The sequence below is a fragment of the Podarcis gaigeae genome (assembly GCF_964106915.1).
Source record: "Podarcis gaigeae genome assembly, chromosome: 12".
NCBI classification, from domain to species: Eukaryota; Metazoa; Chordata; class Lepidosauria; order Squamata; family Lacertidae; genus Podarcis; species Podarcis gaigeae.
The window spans coordinates 45671413-45691524 of NC_139688.1; the positions used below are offsets into that span (position 1 = coordinate 45671413).

At 46.2% G+C, this 20112-nt stretch overlaps 1 protein-coding gene across 3 annotated transcripts; it reads left to right on the plus strand.

The window, feature by feature from the left end:
- The first annotated feature begins 1588 nt into the window (after positions 1-1588).
- Positions 1589-19165, plus strand: POMGNT2 (protein O-linked mannose N-acetylglucosaminyltransferase 2 (beta 1,4-)). 3 transcript variants are annotated; one of them, XM_083705866.1, is made up of 3 exons: positions 1589-1871; positions 13390-13511; positions 16868-19165. In XM_083705866.1, the coding sequence occupies exon 3, from the start codon at positions 16958-16960 to the stop codon at positions 18692-18694; it is 1737 nt and encodes a 578-aa protein (XP_083561992.1). In that variant the 5' UTR covers positions 1589-1871; positions 13390-13511; positions 16868-16957; the 3' UTR covers positions 18695-19165. The 3 variants fall into 3 exon arrangements, with proteins under 3 accessions (XP_083561992.1, XP_083561993.1, XP_083561994.1); XM_083705867.1 differs by lacking the exon at positions 1589-1871 and adding an exon at positions 1929-2275; XM_083705868.1 differs by lacking the exon at positions 1589-1871 and adding an exon at positions 12758-12777.
- Positions 19166-20112: the final 947 nt, after the last annotated feature.

Sequence of the window (20112 nt, forward strand, 5' to 3'; positions counted from 1 at the left end):
GCGCAACATCTGGGGGTTAGGGTTAGGGGGCGCAATCCATAGGTTAGGGGGCGCAAATTACTTGCCTTGCCCCGGGTGCTGACAACCCAAGCTACGCCACTGCATAAATAAAAATGTGGACAAGGATAGTAATATCATCATCATCATCATTTTTCTCCTTCAATTCCCCTTCTTCTTTTTTTAATAAAAATTATTTATTTGGTTTTTCAAATTAAATTTTTACAGAGATATATCAAACATAAATCATAAAAACAAGATTCCAAGGAATCGCCTGGACTTCCATCCTCCCCTTTGTGGGTCCTAATATTAATCCTTTCCTCCCGCATCTTTTATGATGGTCCAAATTCTTTACCTAGTCCATTATGTCCCAAATTCAACCTTATATTATTTTAAACGATATACCAACTATGAGGGGTTTGACAACGGGTCAACATAAACGGGCTCTCAGCACCCTTAAAGGTAAATGGACCCCTGACCATTAGGTCCAGTCGTGGCCAACTCTGGGATTGCGGCGCTCATCTCGCTTTATTGGCCGAGGGAGCCGGCGTACAGCTTCCGGGTCATGTGGCCAGCATGACCAAGCCGCTTCTGGCGAACCAGAGCAGTGCACGGAAACGCCGTTTAGCTTCCCTCCAGAGTGGTACCGATTAATCTACTTGCACTTAGATGTGCTTTCGAACTGCTAGGTTGGCAGGAGCAGGGACCGAGCAACGGGAGCTCACCCCATCACGGGGATTCAAACCTCCAACCTTCTGATCGGTAAGTCCTAGGCTCTGTGGTTTAACCCACAGCGCCACCTGTGTCCCTTAACCCCTGTCTACCCCTCCCCTTTGGAGACATGTCAATGATGTAGCAATGATGCTGTACGAACTGTATTCTGGGATATGGTGGGAAAGTTTTAAAAGTCTTTGTCACCCCATCCCCGGGGTTCAAAATTCCTCTCTGAACCTGTTGCGCAATAAACTTTGGTCTACAGCTATTTGCTCCGGTTGGTGGCTGGACTCTTTCCTTTATTCCGCAGGGACCCGCGGGCTCTGCCAGACCGGCTAGGTGACTGAGCAGCCTCAAACCTAGATTTTTCCGTAACAGTGGGGGCTTCATAAAATCCTAGAATTGTAGAGTTGGAAGGGACCCCAGGGGTCATCCAGTCCAACAGTGCAGGAATTATTATTATTATTACCCAACGCGGAACTCGAATCCACGACCCTAAGATTAGGAACCTGCGACTGAAACCAGGCGCAATGCCTCAAGTCCGCTCGCGTCATGCATTACTCCGGGAAGAAAGAGACGCGTGGACCCCATGCAATGTCTGACCCACTCTCTGCCTTCTGCACGCGCTCGACAGGATTCCCTCTTGCAAACAGATCCCTCCCCCACCCCCCGCACCCCCTTCCTTAGAAGAAGCCGACTGGCTTTAATGATCCAGCGTTTTCCAGCTTCCTCCCTCCCGTCCGGCCTGCGGCAGAAATACCTCCCCCCACCTCACCCTTTCCCAACATTAAAGAGAAAAAAGGGCAGCCCCCGACCCGCCTCCCTAGGCCACCTCCCCCCAGCGATGGTCAAGGGAGGAGCGGCCTGTCCATCACCTAAAGGGGCGGGGCTAGAGGATCCTGCTCTCCTCCCTTCCCTCCTTCCTTCCTTCCTCCCTTCCCTCCTTCTTTTTCTCCCCTTCCCAAGTTTCCGCTCCTCCCTCCTTCGCGCGAACCGTCCCGTCGCTCCTGCTCGGCGCCGGGGGGCGGGGGGCCTAATTCGGTGCCAAGGCGGATTGCTCAGCCGGCATCGCGCTCCCGAATCGGGAGAGAGAGGAGGAGGAGGAGCCGCCGCAAGAACTGCTGCAGTGTCCTAGGAAGGAAAAGCAGCGTCGGCAGGGGGTGAGGTTTGGCACCTGACCGGTAGAGAGGGCTGCAGGGCATTTTGGGGGTGGGGTGGGGGGTGGCAGGGGCTGCAAATGGATGGTTTGCATGATCAATGCCCAAAACCCGCGCGCCGGAGTTCCAGAATGGAACGCTGATCATCTCTGGACGTTCCATAGAACGCGCAGAGAAATCCTCCCCCGCTCCTGTTAGACACCCTCCGTCGTTTCGATGGCGTTCTGACTGCAAGATTCGAGGGCAGAATATTCCGATTTATTCATTTATTTCGCGTGCTTGTGTGTGTTTGTGTGCGTGAGATTTTGGTGCTAGAGATGCTCCGGCGCAGGCTCTTAAAGAGAACGCGGTTTTACGTACAGGAAGCGGAGATATGCCCAATTGATGAGGCCAAGTGCGGGATCGGGGTAAGTTTTAGATGGCTGATGAATGGTAAGGGCTTTATTTCTCCGTGATAGATGGATGGATGGATAGACAGACACATAGACAGTGTTTTTTTCTGGGGGGACGAAGGGGTACACATACCCCCTAATCATTTTGTGAATCTTTGTACTTTTGTCCATTTACTGTATTTATTTTTCCCAATTTGAACTATAAAATGGTAATTTTCTTGAGTGAAAATGAGAGTACCCCTGAACATTTTTAAGGGGGGGGAGCACTGGATAGATAGATAGAAAGGTAAGAGTGCTTTTTTTCTGGGGGTACGCAGGGGTACGCATACCCCTAAACATTTTGTGAATCTAAGTTTGGCCTCATATTTCAATATGAGTAGGAAAATGAGAGTACCCCCTAAACACTTTTTAAGAAAAAAAGCACTGGGTAGGTAGATAGATTTTATTTAATCTTTTTTTTATAATTTGTATACAATTTTCTGTTTCACAGTTTTGAATACTCATTTAAACATCTCTAAAATATCAATGACTTCCCTTCTTCTCTCTTCATAGTTCATTTGGCATACTATATATCCCTGCCTAGTTTACACAAACCAAACCATTCAGTATTCCGTTATTACAGTCATCAAAACTTATTTACCCTGTTGAATTTATCTTAATGCTGCCAACAATAGATGGATGGTGCTTTAGGACATTTAGGAAATGTCAGCAGCCCAGTGCTGCTTCTGAACTGGGGAAGGAATATTATCCCCTGCGGGGTTCCTTCCCTACATTGGATCTGAAATTTGACTTGAGTGTAACCTCCTGTCCTTTCAGGGTCAGGGGAATAGGGTCTTAAAAACGATCTATATTGTAGTACATGTGTAGGCAAAATCGCCTTCTAAATCCAGCCTGCGGATGGTCCGGGAATCAGTTTGTTTTTACATGAATAGAATGTGCCCTTTTATTTAAAATGCATCTCTGGGTTATTTGTGGGGCATAGGAATTCATTCATTATTTTTTTCCAAAATATAGTCCGGCCCCCCACAAGATTTGAGGGACAGTAGACCGGCCCCCTACTGAAAAAGTTTGCTGACCCCTGTTGTAGTATTTTACAAGTGGAGGACCCAAGGAGCAAATAGGAGTTCAACTATACCAAATATCTACTTAAGAGTTATATGCCCTATAGCTAGCCGTTAGGGAGTGCTGCTTCTTGGGTTTTCCTCCTCTAAAAAAACCCAACTCATTGCGTCCTCTGAATGTCCAAAGCCCATAGACTGGCAAAGATGGGCATGTGTCTGTGTTTGGGTGTAGTATTTGTGTCCATATGCCTGATTGTGGGTTTCCTATGTTCATAATTGTGGTGCATCTCTATACAACTCAGATAGACTTATAAGGTGCATGGGTGTTCTTCACTTAAAGCACACCCTTCTATGCGTCTACGCAGAAGTAAGTCCTGCTGCGTCAAGTGTACATAGGACAGCGCCCTTAATGTCTTTGTCATGCAACATCCCAGCAGCCTATGATGCTCTGAAAGCTCGCTCTGTGTTTTGATCGATATACCGCCCAAAACTGGTTTGAAGTCCATACCAGGAAGTTGGTTTCATAATTTTTCACCTGGTGTTATATTGTGATTCATGATGTGTGTGTGTGTGTGTTATGCAAAAAAAACACAATGTAGGGGGGGTGGACTGTGAAGCCGGCCAAGGCCTTTCTCTACATAGCTCCATCCTTATTTCAGACATTGTGAATCAATATATTGTGGTGTTTAAGGTAAAGGTAAAGGGACCCCTGACCATTGTGACCAACTCTGGGGTTGTGACCAGTTGTGACCAACTCTGGGGTTGCGGTGCTCATCTCGCTTTATTGGCCAAGGGAGCCGGCGTACAGCTTCCGGGTCATGTGTCCAGCATGACTAAGCCGCTTCTGGCGAACCAGAGCAGCGCACGGAAACGTCGTTTACCTTCCCGCCAGAGCGGTACCTATTTATCTACTTGCACTTTGACGTGCTTTTGAACTGCTAGGTTGCCAGGAGCAGGGACTGAGTAATGAAAGCTCACCTAGGCTCTGTGGTTTAACCCACAGCGCCACCCGGGTCCCATTGCGGTGTTTAGCTGGTGATGTATCACAAAGTTGAAAACCAGCCCTTGTTGTTGATTAGTTGTTTAGTCGTGTCCGACTTTTCGTGACCCAATGGACCAGAGCACGCCAGGCACTCCTGTCTTCCACTGCCTCCCACAGTTTGGTCAAACTCATGCTGGTAGCTTCATCTCATCCTCTGTCGTCCCCTTCTCCTTGTGCCCTCAATCTTTTCCAACATCAGGGTCTTTTCTTTCTTTTTTTATAATATTTTTTATTAGTTTTATGAATACAAAAAAAGGAATAAAGAACATATTATAAAAGTAGAAAAAGAAAGTTACAAATTTTCTTGTTCTTTTTTCCAAATCTACTGGACTTCCCCGCGTCCTCCCAACCCTGCATTCTCTGTGATACATAACATCTGCAATTTGTTAACTTGTTTCAATACTTATTGTATCTTCCATTTTATCATGTTACCCAATTTCAAATATATTATGACCCAAATCATGTACGTTTTCATTTTAACACAATAAAGTTGTTTCATTATTCTATCTCTGACTTCTTGTACCTTAATTTCCATTTCTTTAATTTAACCTTACTGAAGCTAGAATTTCCTAAAAGGTGCGTTTTTTAACATTCATACAACTTATAATATTTTTCCAAATAGTCTTTAAATTTTTTCCAGTCCTCCTCAATTGTTTCTTCTCCCAAGTCTCGGATTCTGCCAGTCATTTCGGCCAGTTCCATGTAGTCCATCAACTGCGTGTGCCATTCCTCCAGTGTGGGTAAATCTTGTGTCTTCCAATGTTTTGCAATCAGGATCCTTGCTGCTGTAGTAGCGTACATAAAAAAAGTTCTGTCCTTCTTAAGCACTCTCTGGTCCACCATGCCCAGGAGGAAGGCCTCTGGTTTCTTGGGTAAGGTAAATCTAAGTACCTTTTTTAGTTCATTATGAATCATTTCCCAAAAGGCCTTCACTTTCGGGCAGGTCCACCAGAGGTGAAAGAATGTCCCTTCCGCCTCTTTACATTTCCAGCATTTATTATCAGACAGGTGATATATCTTAGCAAGCTTGACTGGGGTCATGTACCACCGGTATATCATTTTCATAATGTTTTCCTTCAAGGCACTACATGCCGTAAATTTCATTCCGGTGTTCCATAACCTTTCCCAGTCTTCAAACATAATGTTATGCCCCAAATCCTGCGCCCACTTTATCATGGCGGATTTGACTGTCTCATCCTGAGTATTCCATTTAAGCAGCAGGTTATACATTCTCGAAAGTAGTTTACTTTTTGGTTCTAACAGTTCTGTCTCTAGTTTCGATTTTTCCACCTGGAATCCAACCTTCCAACATCAGGGTCTTTTCCAGGGAGTCTTCTCTTCTCATGAGGTGGCCAAAGTATTGGAGCCTCAGCTTCAGGATTCGTCCTTCCAGTGAGCACTCAGGGCTGATTTCCTTCAGAATGGATAGGTTTGACCTTCTTGCAGTCCATGGGACTCTCAAGAGTCTCCTCCAGCATCATAATTCAAAAGCATCAATTCTTCGGCGATCAGCCTTCTTTATGGTCCAGCTCTCACTTCCATACATCACTACTGGGAAAACCATAGCTTTAACTATACAGACCTTTGTTTTACTTGTGGGTAGGGCTGGTTTTCCATCTTAAAAAGTAGAGACATTACCTGTTGGCAAGGTAATGTCTCTACTTTTTAAGATGGAAAACCAGCCCTACCCACAAGTAAAACACCAGTCTGCAAGGGCCCAGAGATTCACAATTGTTTCCAAGCGCTTGTTCAGAAGTAGGCTATGCCAGAGCTATTGTACTCTAAAGCTATTCTTTTCAAAGCGTACGACACAACCTTGGACGACATTGTGAGATGTGATTAAGGGCAGGCTCCCAGGCTTGTTCTTGTGTGTCTTATGACCGGGACAGAGAGGCAGAGTGCTCACTCACCTTTTCTAATTAATTGTGGGGGTATCTGGGTACAGTAAGTTATCTGATGTCCAGTGGATTGCTCCTCTATATTTTACAGACCTCCCTCTGTCTAGTTACCCCTCACAAGCCTTCCATCTCACTTACCCGAGAGTAAGCCCCTCTGAAATCCATGGGACTTATTTCTGAGTATACCTGCATACAGATGCACTGTAAACTACTCAACTGGGGGGCGGAATATCAATACTAATAACTGCTTTTAAAAAAAGAAGAATTAATTTCATATGCAGTAGCCTAAACAACAGATGTTAACATTGATTTTATTGATCTCTCTTCACCATCCAAGGTCAGAAAGCCATGAACAATAATGGGAGCAAAAAGCTGGTGAGAGATAAGAAAATATTTCATAAATGTTGCTGTGAAGTGTATTTATTATCCTGTATTACTTTGAGCTGTTTAGGAAGAGTTGTACCTCAATCAGTACAGTGCTGTGTTTCCAAACTAGGGTCTCCTGCTGTTTTTGGACTACAGTTCCCATCATCCCTGACCACTGATCCTTCTAGCTAGGGATGATGGGAGTTGTAGTCCAACAACACCTGGAGACCAAAGTTTAGAAAACACTGGTATGGCATGTCCTCTGCATGCAAAAGATGGCAGATCCAGTCCAGGACATCTTCAGGTGAGGTTCAGAAAGACCCTTGTCTGAAACCCCACAGTGCAACTGCCCCTCATTATAGACAACACTGAGTTAAGAAGATGGTCCGACTGATAAAAGTTGACTTCTAATTTTCCATAACGTGTGTCTCCGAAAGCTTGCGAAGAGCTGTTTTCTTTAGGTATAAGCTTGGAAGCAAAAGCTGTCGTTTTAGAGGGATCTGTTAGAATTGGGGCTTCTGCCAGATTCTTTTAAGGTTATCAGCGGTTCCCAAACTGTGGTCCATAGACCACCATTGATCCCTGTGCATCATTTGAGTCATGTGCCTGTGAAGAACAGTCAGTGCAATGGCTGTGAACAGCAGACAAAGCACGTTGAATATCAGACTTGTTTTTAATTGTATTTTTTATTTTTGTTTTCATTTTTACATTTTATTTTATTATTTGATCTGGCATTTTTCCATTCTATGGAATTCAAATTGTGCTACGAGAAAAAGCAATATAAGGAAGAAAAGAAGCAGTAGAAATTATAAGACAGCATCGAGTACAATTGCTATGGCAGGCAGAAAAACCATGAAGTGGTCTGCCAGCCATTTTCAAGTGGTACATGTGTGGGAAAGTTTGGGAACTATGGATGTATCTGGTATTTTTCCGTTCTTTGGAATTCAAATTGTGTTACAAGAAAAAGCAATATAAGGAAGAAAAGAAGCAGTAGAAATTATAAAACAGCATCGAGTACAATTGCTATAGCAGGCAGAAAAACCATGAAGTGGTCTGCCGGTGGTACGTGTGGGGGAAAGTTTGGGAACCACAGATGTTGCCTGGAAACATGGTTTCCATGTTGTTTGAAGCCAAATCATAGCTTAGTGTGAACACATGAGCTCCTGGAGAGAAGATTGTGGCTGCTTTGCTCCTCCTGAAATCATTCTGCTGCTGAGCTAAGCCATGGTTTGTCTTAGCAAGTCATCTAAACCTGGCTTTATGGTTTAGCTTACCATGGTGTGGCAGTAGAACAACCAATGAGGAGCAAAGGGATCTCCTGGAGCCTGCCTGCCTGCCTGCCTGCCTGCCTGCACATTCATGTTAAACCATGGTTTGACTTAGTGTGTCGTGCAAACCAGGCCACCATGAGAGATGTCTGAGTGGTTGACCTGGTCAAAATGGTTGCTTGTGTGATTGGCATTTTCTTTGTCGTATTTGGGGATAGAGTGCCAGTTTCGGATACTGCTGAACGGTTTCAGTCGAGAGCTTTCCGTTATGCAGGCAGAATGAAGAAGACCAACCTTCTCGTGCCAAATTTTTGTTTTGGGTTGTGGCGTGGAAGCATGAGATTGCAGAATCTCCAAGTTCTCTTCTCTCTCCCCTTCCATCCTCTGCTGTAGGGGTGAGGGACCTCAGGCCCAGAGACCAAATACAGACCTCTCTGTTTTGCCTTTGAGACTTTTCCCAAACCAGTCTCCCGGAGTGCTCTCGTTCTCTGTTCTGTTAACGTTCATAATCTCATCATGCTTTGCAAATATTTTGATTCTCCCTTTCAAAAGATCCTTACAAGCATCTTTCTCTTTGCGCTCTCTCTCTCTCTCTGTTGCATAATATTTCACCAGGGAAGTAGATTGTTGGTGACAGCTGATCTCGTCTTAACCCAGGCAAAAATGCATAGCAGTTCTACAGCTTTGAATATTGAAGTTCACATTGCGGTCCCAAGGGCTATGTGTTATTAATAAAAATATGGAGTTACTTTTTTGGCTGGGCACATCTATCTTTGCTTTTGAAACGGGTGTTCAAAATCTGACAGCATAGCGCTGTTTGAGTAACCCATAATCATCACACCCTATATTCTGCTTAGAAGAACATGAGCACATCTGAGACTTTTCTTTTTCTGTCTTCAGTGGGAGAACTGAGCAGGTGTTTGTGTTTCTCCAATTAATGTACAATACATTGCACCCACTCCCCATTGAAGTTGCATTTATGCCATGCCAAGCCAAGCCATAGTTTAGTGCAACCATGTGGCTCCTCCTCATTCTTTCTGTTTCTGCGTTGATCTAAAACCATGGTTTGCCTTAGTGTTTCCTCTGAACCTAGGCCCATGGTTTCGCTCTTCCCAGACGAACTACGAGCTGTGACCAAGGTCTGCCCTATGGGTTATGGCTTGTGGTTTGTCTAGGAGAGCTAAGCTACGAACCTGGCTTTGGACAACACACCGAGCCAAAGCTTAGCACAACATGCTAACCAGAGACTTAAAGTTGTGACTATCTGATATGTGAAGGAGCAGCCCAAATGTGGATTCAACTTCTATATATCCACCACACTGCAGCTCTGCCCTGAATGCAGATACTAAATGCAGTTACTTCAAAGGATGTCTTGCTACCTAATGTGGATTTGCTTCTGTTGGCGTGAAAACAACTCAAAACACCTTATGTCTCTGGTTTGAAATACAGCATCAGTCAGTTAATGAAAAATACATGGCATTCCTGGTGAGTTGTAAGGGATATGATGTAAACAGATACTTGAAGTGCCTTAGGGCTTGCAATTTGCAATAGGTCTACGTCCTTTTTGGCCAAACAATTCCCACGCCACATCTAGGACATCCGAGGATGCTGGAGAAGTGCGACGAAAACAGGAGATGAAGTTGCTGGCTGTTGGTTTTGCTTAGTCATCCCATGTCTCAAATGGAAGTCAGTTGATGCTCAAGATTGCCATTTGCTGCCGCTGTTGCTTTTAGTCCAACAAGCGACATGCAATTGATTCCGCTTCCCGGCGCATCTGTATTGTGCTCTCTTTGCATTTAAGTGAATGGACTGGAGTCATGTCATGGCAACAGGAGACAGCAAGGCAAATAACATAGCTATTGGCAGAAGACTGACTGCAGTGGAACAGAAACAGCGCTGCATACTGGGTGGAATTAGAAGTGATGGCCTTCGTCCACCCCTAATGGCATCAAGCATTCCCTGGTGGCCCGCTGGAATGTGGAGTTAACCAGGGCTATTGACTGTTTGGCTCCGAAGCACCCTCTCCGATTGCATGAAGCCCGGAGAGCTCCGTGGTTTTCCACGGATCTGAGGGCAATGAAACAATCGTTGAGACGGCTAGAGCGCCGGTGGCGGATAACTCATTCTGAATCTGACCGGACACGGGTTAGAGCTCAACATCAAGCCTACCAAGTGGCGATAGAAACGGCGAAGAAGACTTTCTTCACCGCCTCTATTGCATCTGCAGAAAACAGCAGCAGGAGACTCTTTCAGGTGGTTCGCAATTTAGCGGAACCACCTGTAACATCGGGGCCCAGTACGGGCCACACGTTCTCCTGCAATGATTTTGCAAATTTTTTTGCAGATAAAATCGCTCAGATTCGGGAAGAAGTAGACTCCACCGTGGGAGCAGGGCCGGGGCGGGAGAGTGCTAGAGTCCTGTCTGGTCAAGTTGTGTGGGATCAATTCCAATCTGTTACCTCCGAGGATGTGGACAGGCTGCTTGGACGAGTGAAGCCAACCACCTGTCTCCTGGATCCTTGCCCATCCTGGCTTATAAAAGCTAGCCGGGAAGGACTGGGCGATGGGCTTCGTGGGGTGGTGAATGCTTCCCTCCGTGAGGGAGCCTTCCCAGACCCGCTGAAAGAGGCGGTTATTAAACCGCTTCTTAAAAAACCATCTTTAGATGCGGCCACGATGGCCAATTATCGCCCAGTCTCAAACCTTCCATTCTTGGGCAAGGTGATTGAGCGAGTGGTTGCTGAACAACTCCAGGCACGCCTGGAAGAAGCGGACCATTTGGATCCCTTCCAGTCGGGATTCAGGCCTCATCATGGGACTGAAACTGCCTTGGTCGCACTGGTTGATGATCTCCAGCGGGCTAGGGACAAAGGTGAGAGCTGTTTCCTAGTTCTGCTGGATCTCTCAGCGGCGTTTGATACCATCGACCATAACATCCTTCTGGACCGTCTTGAGGGGCTGGGAGCTGGGGGCACTGTCATACAGTGGTTCCGCTCCTTCCTCCTGGGCCGTGTTCAGAAAGTGTTGGGGGGGGGATGAGTGTTCAGACCCCTGGCCGCTCACTTGTGGGGTGCCTCAGGGTTCTGTCCTCTCCCCCATGCTTTTCAACATCTACATGCAGCCGCTGGGAGGGATCATCAGGAGGTTTGGGCTGGGTGTTCATCAGTATGCAGATGATACCCAGCTCTACCTCTCTTTTAAATCAGAACCAGTGAAGGCGGTAAAGGTCCTGTGTGAGTGTCTGGAAGCGGTTGGAGGATGGATGGCGGCTAACAGATTGAGGTTGAATCCTGACAAGACAGAAGTACTGTTTTTGGGGGACAGGAGGCGGGCAGGTGTGGAGGATTCCCTGGTCCTGAATAGGGTAACTGTGCCCCTGAAGGACCAGGTGCGCAGCCTGGGAGTCATTTTGGACTCACAGCTGTCCATGGAGGCACAGGTCAAATCTGTATCCAGGGCAGCTGTTTACCAGCTCCATCTGGTACGTAGGCTGAGACCCTATCTGCCTGCGGACTGTCTCGCCAGAGTGGTACATGCTCTGGTTATCTCCCGCTTGGACTACTGCAATGCGCTCTACGTGGGGCTACCTTTGAAGGTGACCCGGAAACTACAACTAATCCAGAATGCGGCAGCTAGACTGGTGACTGGGAGCGGCCGCCGAGACCATATAACACCGGTCTTGAAAGACCTACATTGGCTCCCAGTACGTTTCCGAGCACAATTCAAAGTGTTGGTGCTGACCTTTAAAGCCCTAAATGGCCTCGGTCCAGTATATCTGAAGGAGCGTCTCCTCCCCCATCGTTCTGCCCGGATACTGAGGTCCAGCTCCGAGGGCCTTCTGGTGGTTCCCTCACTGCGAGAGGCCAAGTTGCAGGGAACCAGGCAGAGGGCCTTCTCGGTGGTGGCGCCCGCCCTGTGGAATGCCCTCCCATCGGATGTCAAGGCGATGGACAACTACCTGACATTCAGAAGACATCTGAAGGCAGCCCTGTTCAGGGAAGTTTTTAATATGTGACATTTTAGTGTATTTTTTATCTCTGTTGGAAGCCGCCCAGAGTGGCTGGGGAAACCCAGCCAGATGGGCGGGGTACAAATAATAAATTATTATTATTATTATTATTATTATTATTATTATTATTATTAGCAAGACAGATGGGACAATTTTGCAGATTTGCTGCAACCCGGCCAACTTTGTCCCGTGCCGTGTTCTTGATGGCTTTCAGAAAATTAAATACAGTATGTTTGAATTTTAGCTTTATTGTTTTGTTACTTTTTTGTGTTTGCCATCCTGGGCTCCTTTGGGGAGAAGGGTGAAAGGAATATAATAAATGGATATTTATATGGTATCGTAGGAGTTATGCAGCAACCTGGGAGCTTGCCTTGCTTCCTGATCACGCACCCTCTTGATAAAAGGGTCCCTGAGTGAATGAGCAATTGTGAGAGCCTTACTACCACTTGTGGGATGCGGGTGGCGCTGTGGGTTAGACCACAGAGCCTAGGGCTTGCCGATCAGAAGGTCGGCAGTTCAAATCCCCGCGACAGGGTGAGCTCCCGTTGCTCGGTCCCTGCTCCTGCCAACCTAGCAGTTTGAAAGCACGTCAAAGTGCAAGTAGATAAATAGGTACCGCTCCGGCGGGAAGGTAAACGCCGTTTCTGTGTGCTGCTCTGGTTTGCCAGAAGTGGCTTAGTCATGCTGGCCACATGACCTGGAAGCTGTATGCCGGATCCCTCAGCCAATAAAGCGAGATGAGCGCCGCAACCCCAGAGTCACCCACGACTGGACCTAATGGTCAGGGGTCCCTTTACCTTTACCTTTACTACCACTTGCAAGCAGGTACAGAGGAAAAGTTTGCGCTTTGAAATGCCGCGTGTCCCAGAAATGGTGAGTCGAGCTCATTAATGGCCCATCTAATAAATAAATCATCCCTGGTGCTTTCTTACAGAGCCACTGCATCTTTTAAAAGACGGGAGATGCTTTGCTGCACAGACGGCAAATGCGAGCTGTTAGAAATTTATGGTCACTTACCTCCTCCCCAGGTTTAGAAATAGACAAAATTATTCACCATAGGCATCACAAGAGTGGCCATTTTATTTTGGATCCCTTTCCTGGTTATCCCAAACATGGAATTCACCTTTCTCACAGCTGCCGGGTTGACATTTTCCGGAGCAATCCACTATCATCCCAAGAGCTCTTTTCTGTTAAGTCACCGCCGGCTCAGTCCCCATCAGAAGCTGCGGTACAGAATATATTTTGCCCCCATGTGCCTCGCTGTATACTAATTTTTGCTGCACCGCATTTCATTACACATTCCACTTGCCATCGGTATGCTGCGAGTCCGTTACTGACAAAAAACAAAACAAAGCAGCTGCTAAAGGACTCTAGCATTATTTCAAAAAGCTTTGACATGGGCTTTTGGCATACAGTTTAGCAATGTGATTGAAAAAAATGCAGATATTACAAGTGCCTGATTTATCTCCCTTGGTTTGGTTTCAGCACAGTCCAGCTGGTGATTTTTTTACAGCTGCAAACTGCAAGGAGTATGAGACCAGTCTGGATATTCAGGCCCTGAAGAGGAATCAGAAAATCAACTGCTTTGAATCTTCAGGTGCTGGCAGGTAAGTTCAAGTCTATTGGCTGTGAATGTGTAGGATTTTATCGCATGCCATGGTTTCCTGTTCTGAGAGATCTTATATACATAAGAAGCTCCTAACTTCATGTGGGAGGAAAGTTTTTATTGGAGACGACAAAGGCATTCAGAAAAATCCATGTGGCCCTGACTTCGTAGGACTCTGTCATTCAAAATGCAAGTAGTGGAGGGTTTTGTTTTGTTTATATATATATATATATTTAATTTTCTGTTTTACAATTTAAAATACTCTTTTTGCATCCTTAAGATGTCAGTGATTTACCTTCTTCTCTTTCCATGGTTCATTTTATGAATCATAAATCAGTGCATATTTTACAAAAACTATGCAATTCAGTATTCCATTATTGCATCCATCGAAACTTATTTACACTGTTGAATTTATCTTAATGATGCCAGTGTTTTCAGCTGTACACCATTGTTTCCCATATATTCAATAAACATTTTCCAATCTTCTCTAAACATATGTTCTTCTTGTTCTCTTATTCTATATGTTATGTCTGCGAGTTGTGCATGTTCTGTCAACTTAAGTTGCCATTCTTCTTTAGTTGGGTCTTCTGTTGTTTTCCATTTTGGGGCTAACAAAACATGGGCTGCAGTAGTAGCATGCATAAATAACCTTTTTTGACACCTGGGAATTTCAGTCTGAATTATCCCCAACAGAAAGGATTCTGGTTTGGGGTGGGGGAAAGTACTTTTAAACATTTTTTTCTATTCATTATGGATCATTTCCCAGTACTCCTTTACCCTCTTATAGGTCCACCACATATGAAAGAACATTCCCTCCACATTGTTTTTGTGTGTGAGTTCATTAATTCAAGAATTTTTTGCCCCCTGGGTGTATTTTGCTGCCATGAAATATGTGGCCATGCTCCATCGCTGCCCTCCCTGTTCCACTGAATCGCCAGTCAAGATACTATACTCAGAGTTTTAAATGCTGTGTATCCGCAGATTCCGTAGGGAACTTACGTAGGGACGCGGGTGGCGCTGTGGGTTAAACCACAGAGCCTAGGACTTGCTGATCAGAAGGTTGGCAGTTCGAATCCCCGCAACGGGGTGAGCTCCTGTTGCTCGGTCCCAGCTCCTGCCAACTTAGCAGTTTGAAAGCACAAAGTGCAAGTAGATAAATAGGTACCGCTCCGGCGGGAAGGTAAACGGCGTTTCTGTGTGCTGCTCTGGTTCACCAGAAGTGGCTTAGTCATGCTGGCCACATGACCCAGAAGCTGTACGCCGGCTCCCTTGGCCAATAAAGCGAGATGAGCACCACAACCCCAGAGTCGGCCACGACTGGACCTAACGGTCAGGGGTCCCTTTACCTTTACCTTTATCCATAGGTTCCACTTAAAATCAGCATTAGATTTTGTGTGGAAACTTTTGCGCATTTTGTGCTTAACTCCTTTCCATCAGCACCATCATGCCCGTTCATTTGCTATCAGTAGGAATTGAACATCCAATTATGCTCTGGGTGTGTGTTTTTTTTGGACTACAACTCCCATCATCCCTAACCACTGCTCCTTGTACCTTGGAATGGTGGGAGTTGTAGTCCACAAAAAAAAAAAAAAACCAGCCGGAGTTTGGAATACCTGAACTAGACCAATGAAACGATGAGGTGCGGTTTTTTGTTTTCTTCCTGATATCGCATCTAAAGCTGCTATCTTCTGCTACTCTTGTGTGGAATCAAAGTAACTCACTCCTAAGCCGTACGGGAGATTGCAGCCTAGGAAAATGGATTTTCTGCCAAGAAATAGCCTATCGCTTAGATATAGCACGCTTGGAGAAAATGTGTGGTAGTTTGTTGGCACTGAACCGTATCCCCGTCCATCGTAAGTAGGAGAGCTTTTAAAGCTGAGGGACTAGTTTGGTAGGAACAGGAAAATATATATATATTCAGCTGCCTTCTCTTTTTCCCATGGTTGAAAACTATTTTTCTTCTTCAGTTTTCTTCATGTGTGTGTATGCTTGCCCTCTTCTTTAGATGTTTAATTGCCTTAAAAGCACAACAAGCTTCCTGTCTGCCTCCCAGGCAAACTCTGGAGCTTTACAAAAGGGTAAAGGGACCCCTGACCATTAGGTCCAGTTGTGACCGACTCTGGGGTTGCGGCACTCATCTCGCTCTATTTAACCTGAAGCGTATGTAACCTGAAGTGTATGTAACCCGAGGTACTACTGTATTGCTCTTTTCCATGGTCAGTCTCGGATGTACAGAAGCCGTCCCGGTTCAGATTTGATCCCGGAATGTCCTGCTTTCCCTTAGGACGCCCCTATTTTCATCAGAGAAATGTTAGCGGGTGTGGAATAGGGCGTCCCTATTTTCATTGGAGAAATGTTGGAGGGTATGGAGTTATGTGACTGCCCGAGCCAAGACATTAACTACCGTATTGGCCTAAATATAAGCCGCGCCCGAATATAAGCTGTACCTTATAAAGAAAAAAAAGACAATATCTGAATATATACCGCTCCCTTAAAATTCTGCAGGCACGCACACCCGTTTCGTTTCAGCAGCGATATCGTAAAAGCCCATTCTTAAAAGGTCGCAAATTTAAGCCACAGTTTTCATGGTCGGAATTCAGTGAATTTTGGCTTATATTCAAGCCAATACAGTATACAACCTTTAGAAGACATCTGAAGATACAGGGAAGCTCCTACAGCCAATCAGAAGCTGCGGAAGCCCCGTCCGACATTCGGTTTCCAAAGAATGTTCGCAAACTGGAACAGTCACTTCCAGGTTTGCAGCATTCGGGAGCCAAAGTACGACTGTACAGTGGTACCTCGGGTTACATACGCTTCAGGTAACATACACTTCAGGTTACACACTCTGCTAACCCAGAAATAGCCCTTTGGGTTAAGAACTTCCGGATAAGAACAGAAATCGGGCTTTGGCGGCGCGACGGCAGCAGGAGGCCCCATTAGCTAAAGTGGTGCCTCAGGTTAAGAACAGTTTCAGGTTAAGAACGGACCTCCGGAACGAATTAAGAACTTAACCTGAGGTACCACTGTACTTTATTTTCCTCCCCATACACTCCTCCAGCAATGAACTTTTATAAGGCATAGTTGAGCAAACCGTTTTCTATTTGATAGCCATTTGGTAGCATCTGTGCCTCCGTCTGCGGCGTGACATGTATTTATGCAGTGCTAAAATTAGAGAGGAATCTGTTTTGTGCAGCTGCTCCGAAAAGTATTTTTGAATTTATATCGGCATGTCTTCCTCTTTGCATAAAAGCTGGGAAATGTTTGAACTTACTTTTATAAAAAAAGAAACTTTGCAGGAACATTCCCGAGATGATAATTAATTTTTCTCCGGGTTTCTGTCTCTTCTTCTTATTTTAGACCTCGTTCCGCAATGTTAAAGAGGACTCATGATGCCTCACTCTTCCTCTGTCTTTGCCACCTGCCCGCCTGCTAGGGTTTGCGTCCAGAATGAACATAGCAGCTGTGTTTAATGCCTTGCTGGTGTCTCTCCTGGCAGCCGTGCTGTGGAAATACATCAAGCTGCGAGATCACGTCTTCGTGCTGGAAGAGGAGCTGGTCCTCACTCGCCAGACGCAGGAGCTTTCTCAGGTCCGCATCGACTACCACGCTGCTCTTCAAGCCCTGGTCCAAGATGGCACCAGGATGGTGTGCACCGGGAGAATGCACACGGACCGGATCTGCCGCTTTGAATCCCTCTGCTACTCCACGGAGGCGGAGGAGTTCATCTTCTTCCACAGCAACTCCTCGGTCATGCTCCCCAACCTGGGCTCCAGAAGATTCCAGCCTGCCCTCCTTGATCTCTCCTCGGTGGACGACCACAACACACAGTATTTCAACTTTGTAGAACTGCCTTCCGCCTCGCTCAAATACATGCCCAAGCCGGTGTTTGTCCCCGATGTGGCCCTGATTGTGAATCGATTCAACCCGGACAACCTGATGCATGTTTTCCATGACGATCTCCTCCCCATCTTCTACACCATGCAGCAGTTCCCAGATTTGGACTCAGACGCCCGGTTGTTTTTTATGGAAGGCTGGGGGGAAGGCCTGCACTTTGAGCTGTACAAGCTGTTGAGCACCAAGCAACCGCTTCTGAAAGAGCAGCTGAAGACTCTGGGTCGGCTCCTTTGCTTTACCAAGTCATACGTGGGCCTGTCCAAAATCACCACGTGGTACCAGTACGGGTTTGTCCAGCCCCAGGGGCCCAAGGCTAATATCCTGGTCTCTGGGAACGAGATCCGACAGTTCACCAAATTCATGATGGAGAAGCTGAATGTGAGCGCGGAAGGGTTGCCCGGCGAAGAATATATTGTAGTTTTCAGCCGGACCATCAACAGGCTCATCATCAACGAGGCAGAACTTATTCTGGCCCTGGCCCAGGAATTCCAGATGAAAACCATCACCGTTTCCATAGAAGACCACACTTTTTCAGATCTTGTGCGCCTGATCAGCAATGCGTCTATGCTGGTCAGCATGCACGGAGCACAGCTCGCCATGTCCCTCTTCCTGCCCAGAGGAGCCACTGTTGTGGAACTCTTCCCATATGCCATAAACCCTGAGCATTACACCCCTTACAAAACACTGTCTACTCTCCCTGGCATGGACCTCCAGTACATTGCCTGGACCAACACCGAGAAGGAGAACACGGTGACTTATCCAGACCGGCCTTGGGATCAAGGAGGAATTGCCCACTTGGACAAGGCGGAGCAAGACCGTATCGTGAAGAGCGGCGAAGTTCCGCGGCACCTCTGCTGCCGCAACCCCGAGTGGCTTTTCCGCATCTACCAGGACACAAAAGTCAACGTTGCTTCCCTGATCCAGGCCATCAGGCAAACGGTGAAAACGAAGCCTGGGCCCAAGAGGCAGAAGGGAACGAGCGGCCTCTACCCGGGCAAAGTCAGAGACGCCAAGTGCCAAGCCTCCGTCCAGGGCACCAGCGAAGCGAAACTCTCTGTGTCCTGGCAGATCCCTTGGAATCTGAAGTACCTGAAGGTCAGGGAAGTGAAATACGAAGTGTGGATACAGGAGCAAGGGGAGAACACGTATATGCCTTTTATCTTGTCCCATCAGAACCACACCTTTTCCGACAACATCAAGCCCTTCGCAAACTACCTAGTGTGGATCCGTTGCATTTTCAACAAGAATCTCCTCGGACCCTTTGCAGACGTGCTGTTGTGCAGCACGTAACCGCCAGCCAGTTTGGGATGGGGGATTTTATTCCGCCAAGGGGCTTTCAAATAAAGCAGGCTGGTCCCATTGACCTCTAGTTTCTCATGGGGTTGACCAGGACTTTGAAGACCATGCTAGTGCCTCAGTCTCCATTTTATGGTGTTCCATGTGTATTCTCTGTGTGGCACTATTTTCCATCGCTGTCTGAGCTCTCTTGGTCCTTGAAAGAAGCCTACAGTCCAAGGAGATGACGAAAATGAAATCAGAACAGAAGGCAGCCATTGCACCTTCACAGTAACTTTCAAAATCTCTCTTTTGTGTAGTGAATATTTTAAGCTCAGTTTTCTACTGGGATTTAATGATGTCTCTGGCTGGGCAATCTCTTTCGTATTCTCCACTGTTTATTTTTATGCTCCCCCCAAAAAAATATCTGTATCCCAGAGCAAAATATTTGGTACCAGAGTTCTTCATTAAATGGTTGAAAACGTACCCAGGCAATTTCTCTTTCTTTGATATTTATGCTTGAAATTTTCTGGAGGATTATTATATGATAAAGCTCGTGTGTGTGTTGATTTGTGTTATCAGTGCTTTTTTCTGAAAAAAATGTTTAGGGGTGCTCTCATTTTCCTACTCACATTGAAATACTGCCCCTCAATGAGGCCAAACGTAGATTCACAAAATGTTTAGGGGTATGTGTACCCCTACATCCCCCCAGAAAAAGCACTGTGTATTATGACTGGTTTAACCGTACTATTTCGCACCTTGTATTATCTAACAGTGCTTGCCCTTTTTGTTGAAATTGAAAACTCTTTAAATGTTAAAACAGATTTTAAAATACAGGAAAAGTCATCACAGAGGACAAGCATGTGCACAAGCAAAGATAGGTAATGGTAAAGGACCCCTGGACGGTTAAGTCCAGTCAAAGGCGACTATGGGGTGAAGCACTCATCCGGCTTTTCAGGCCAAGGGAGTCAGCGTTTGACAACAGACAGCTTTCCAACTCATGTGGCCAGTGTGACTAAACCGCTTCTGGTGCAACAGGACACCATGATGGAAACCAGAGCGCACGGAAATGCCATTTACCTTCCCATCACAGCGGTACCTGTTTATGTGCTTGCACTGTTGTGCTTTTGAACTGCTAGGTTGGCAGGAGCTGGGACAGAGCAACGGGAGCTCAGGGTTTGAATCCTGTCACACGGATTCGAATTGCCGACATTCTGATCTGCAAGCCCAAGGTGGTTTAGATCACCACGCCACCCACGTCCCATGTACACAAGTATTGTGATGTGTACCACTTTTCAGTTTTGACTAGCAGATTTATAAAAGCGTTCAAAATCAGATTTATGTTCAATTGATAGCAACATGCTACCAGAAGGCCCTTAGAGCTGGACCTCAGTGTCCACGCTGAATGATGGGGTTGGAGACCCTCCTTCAGG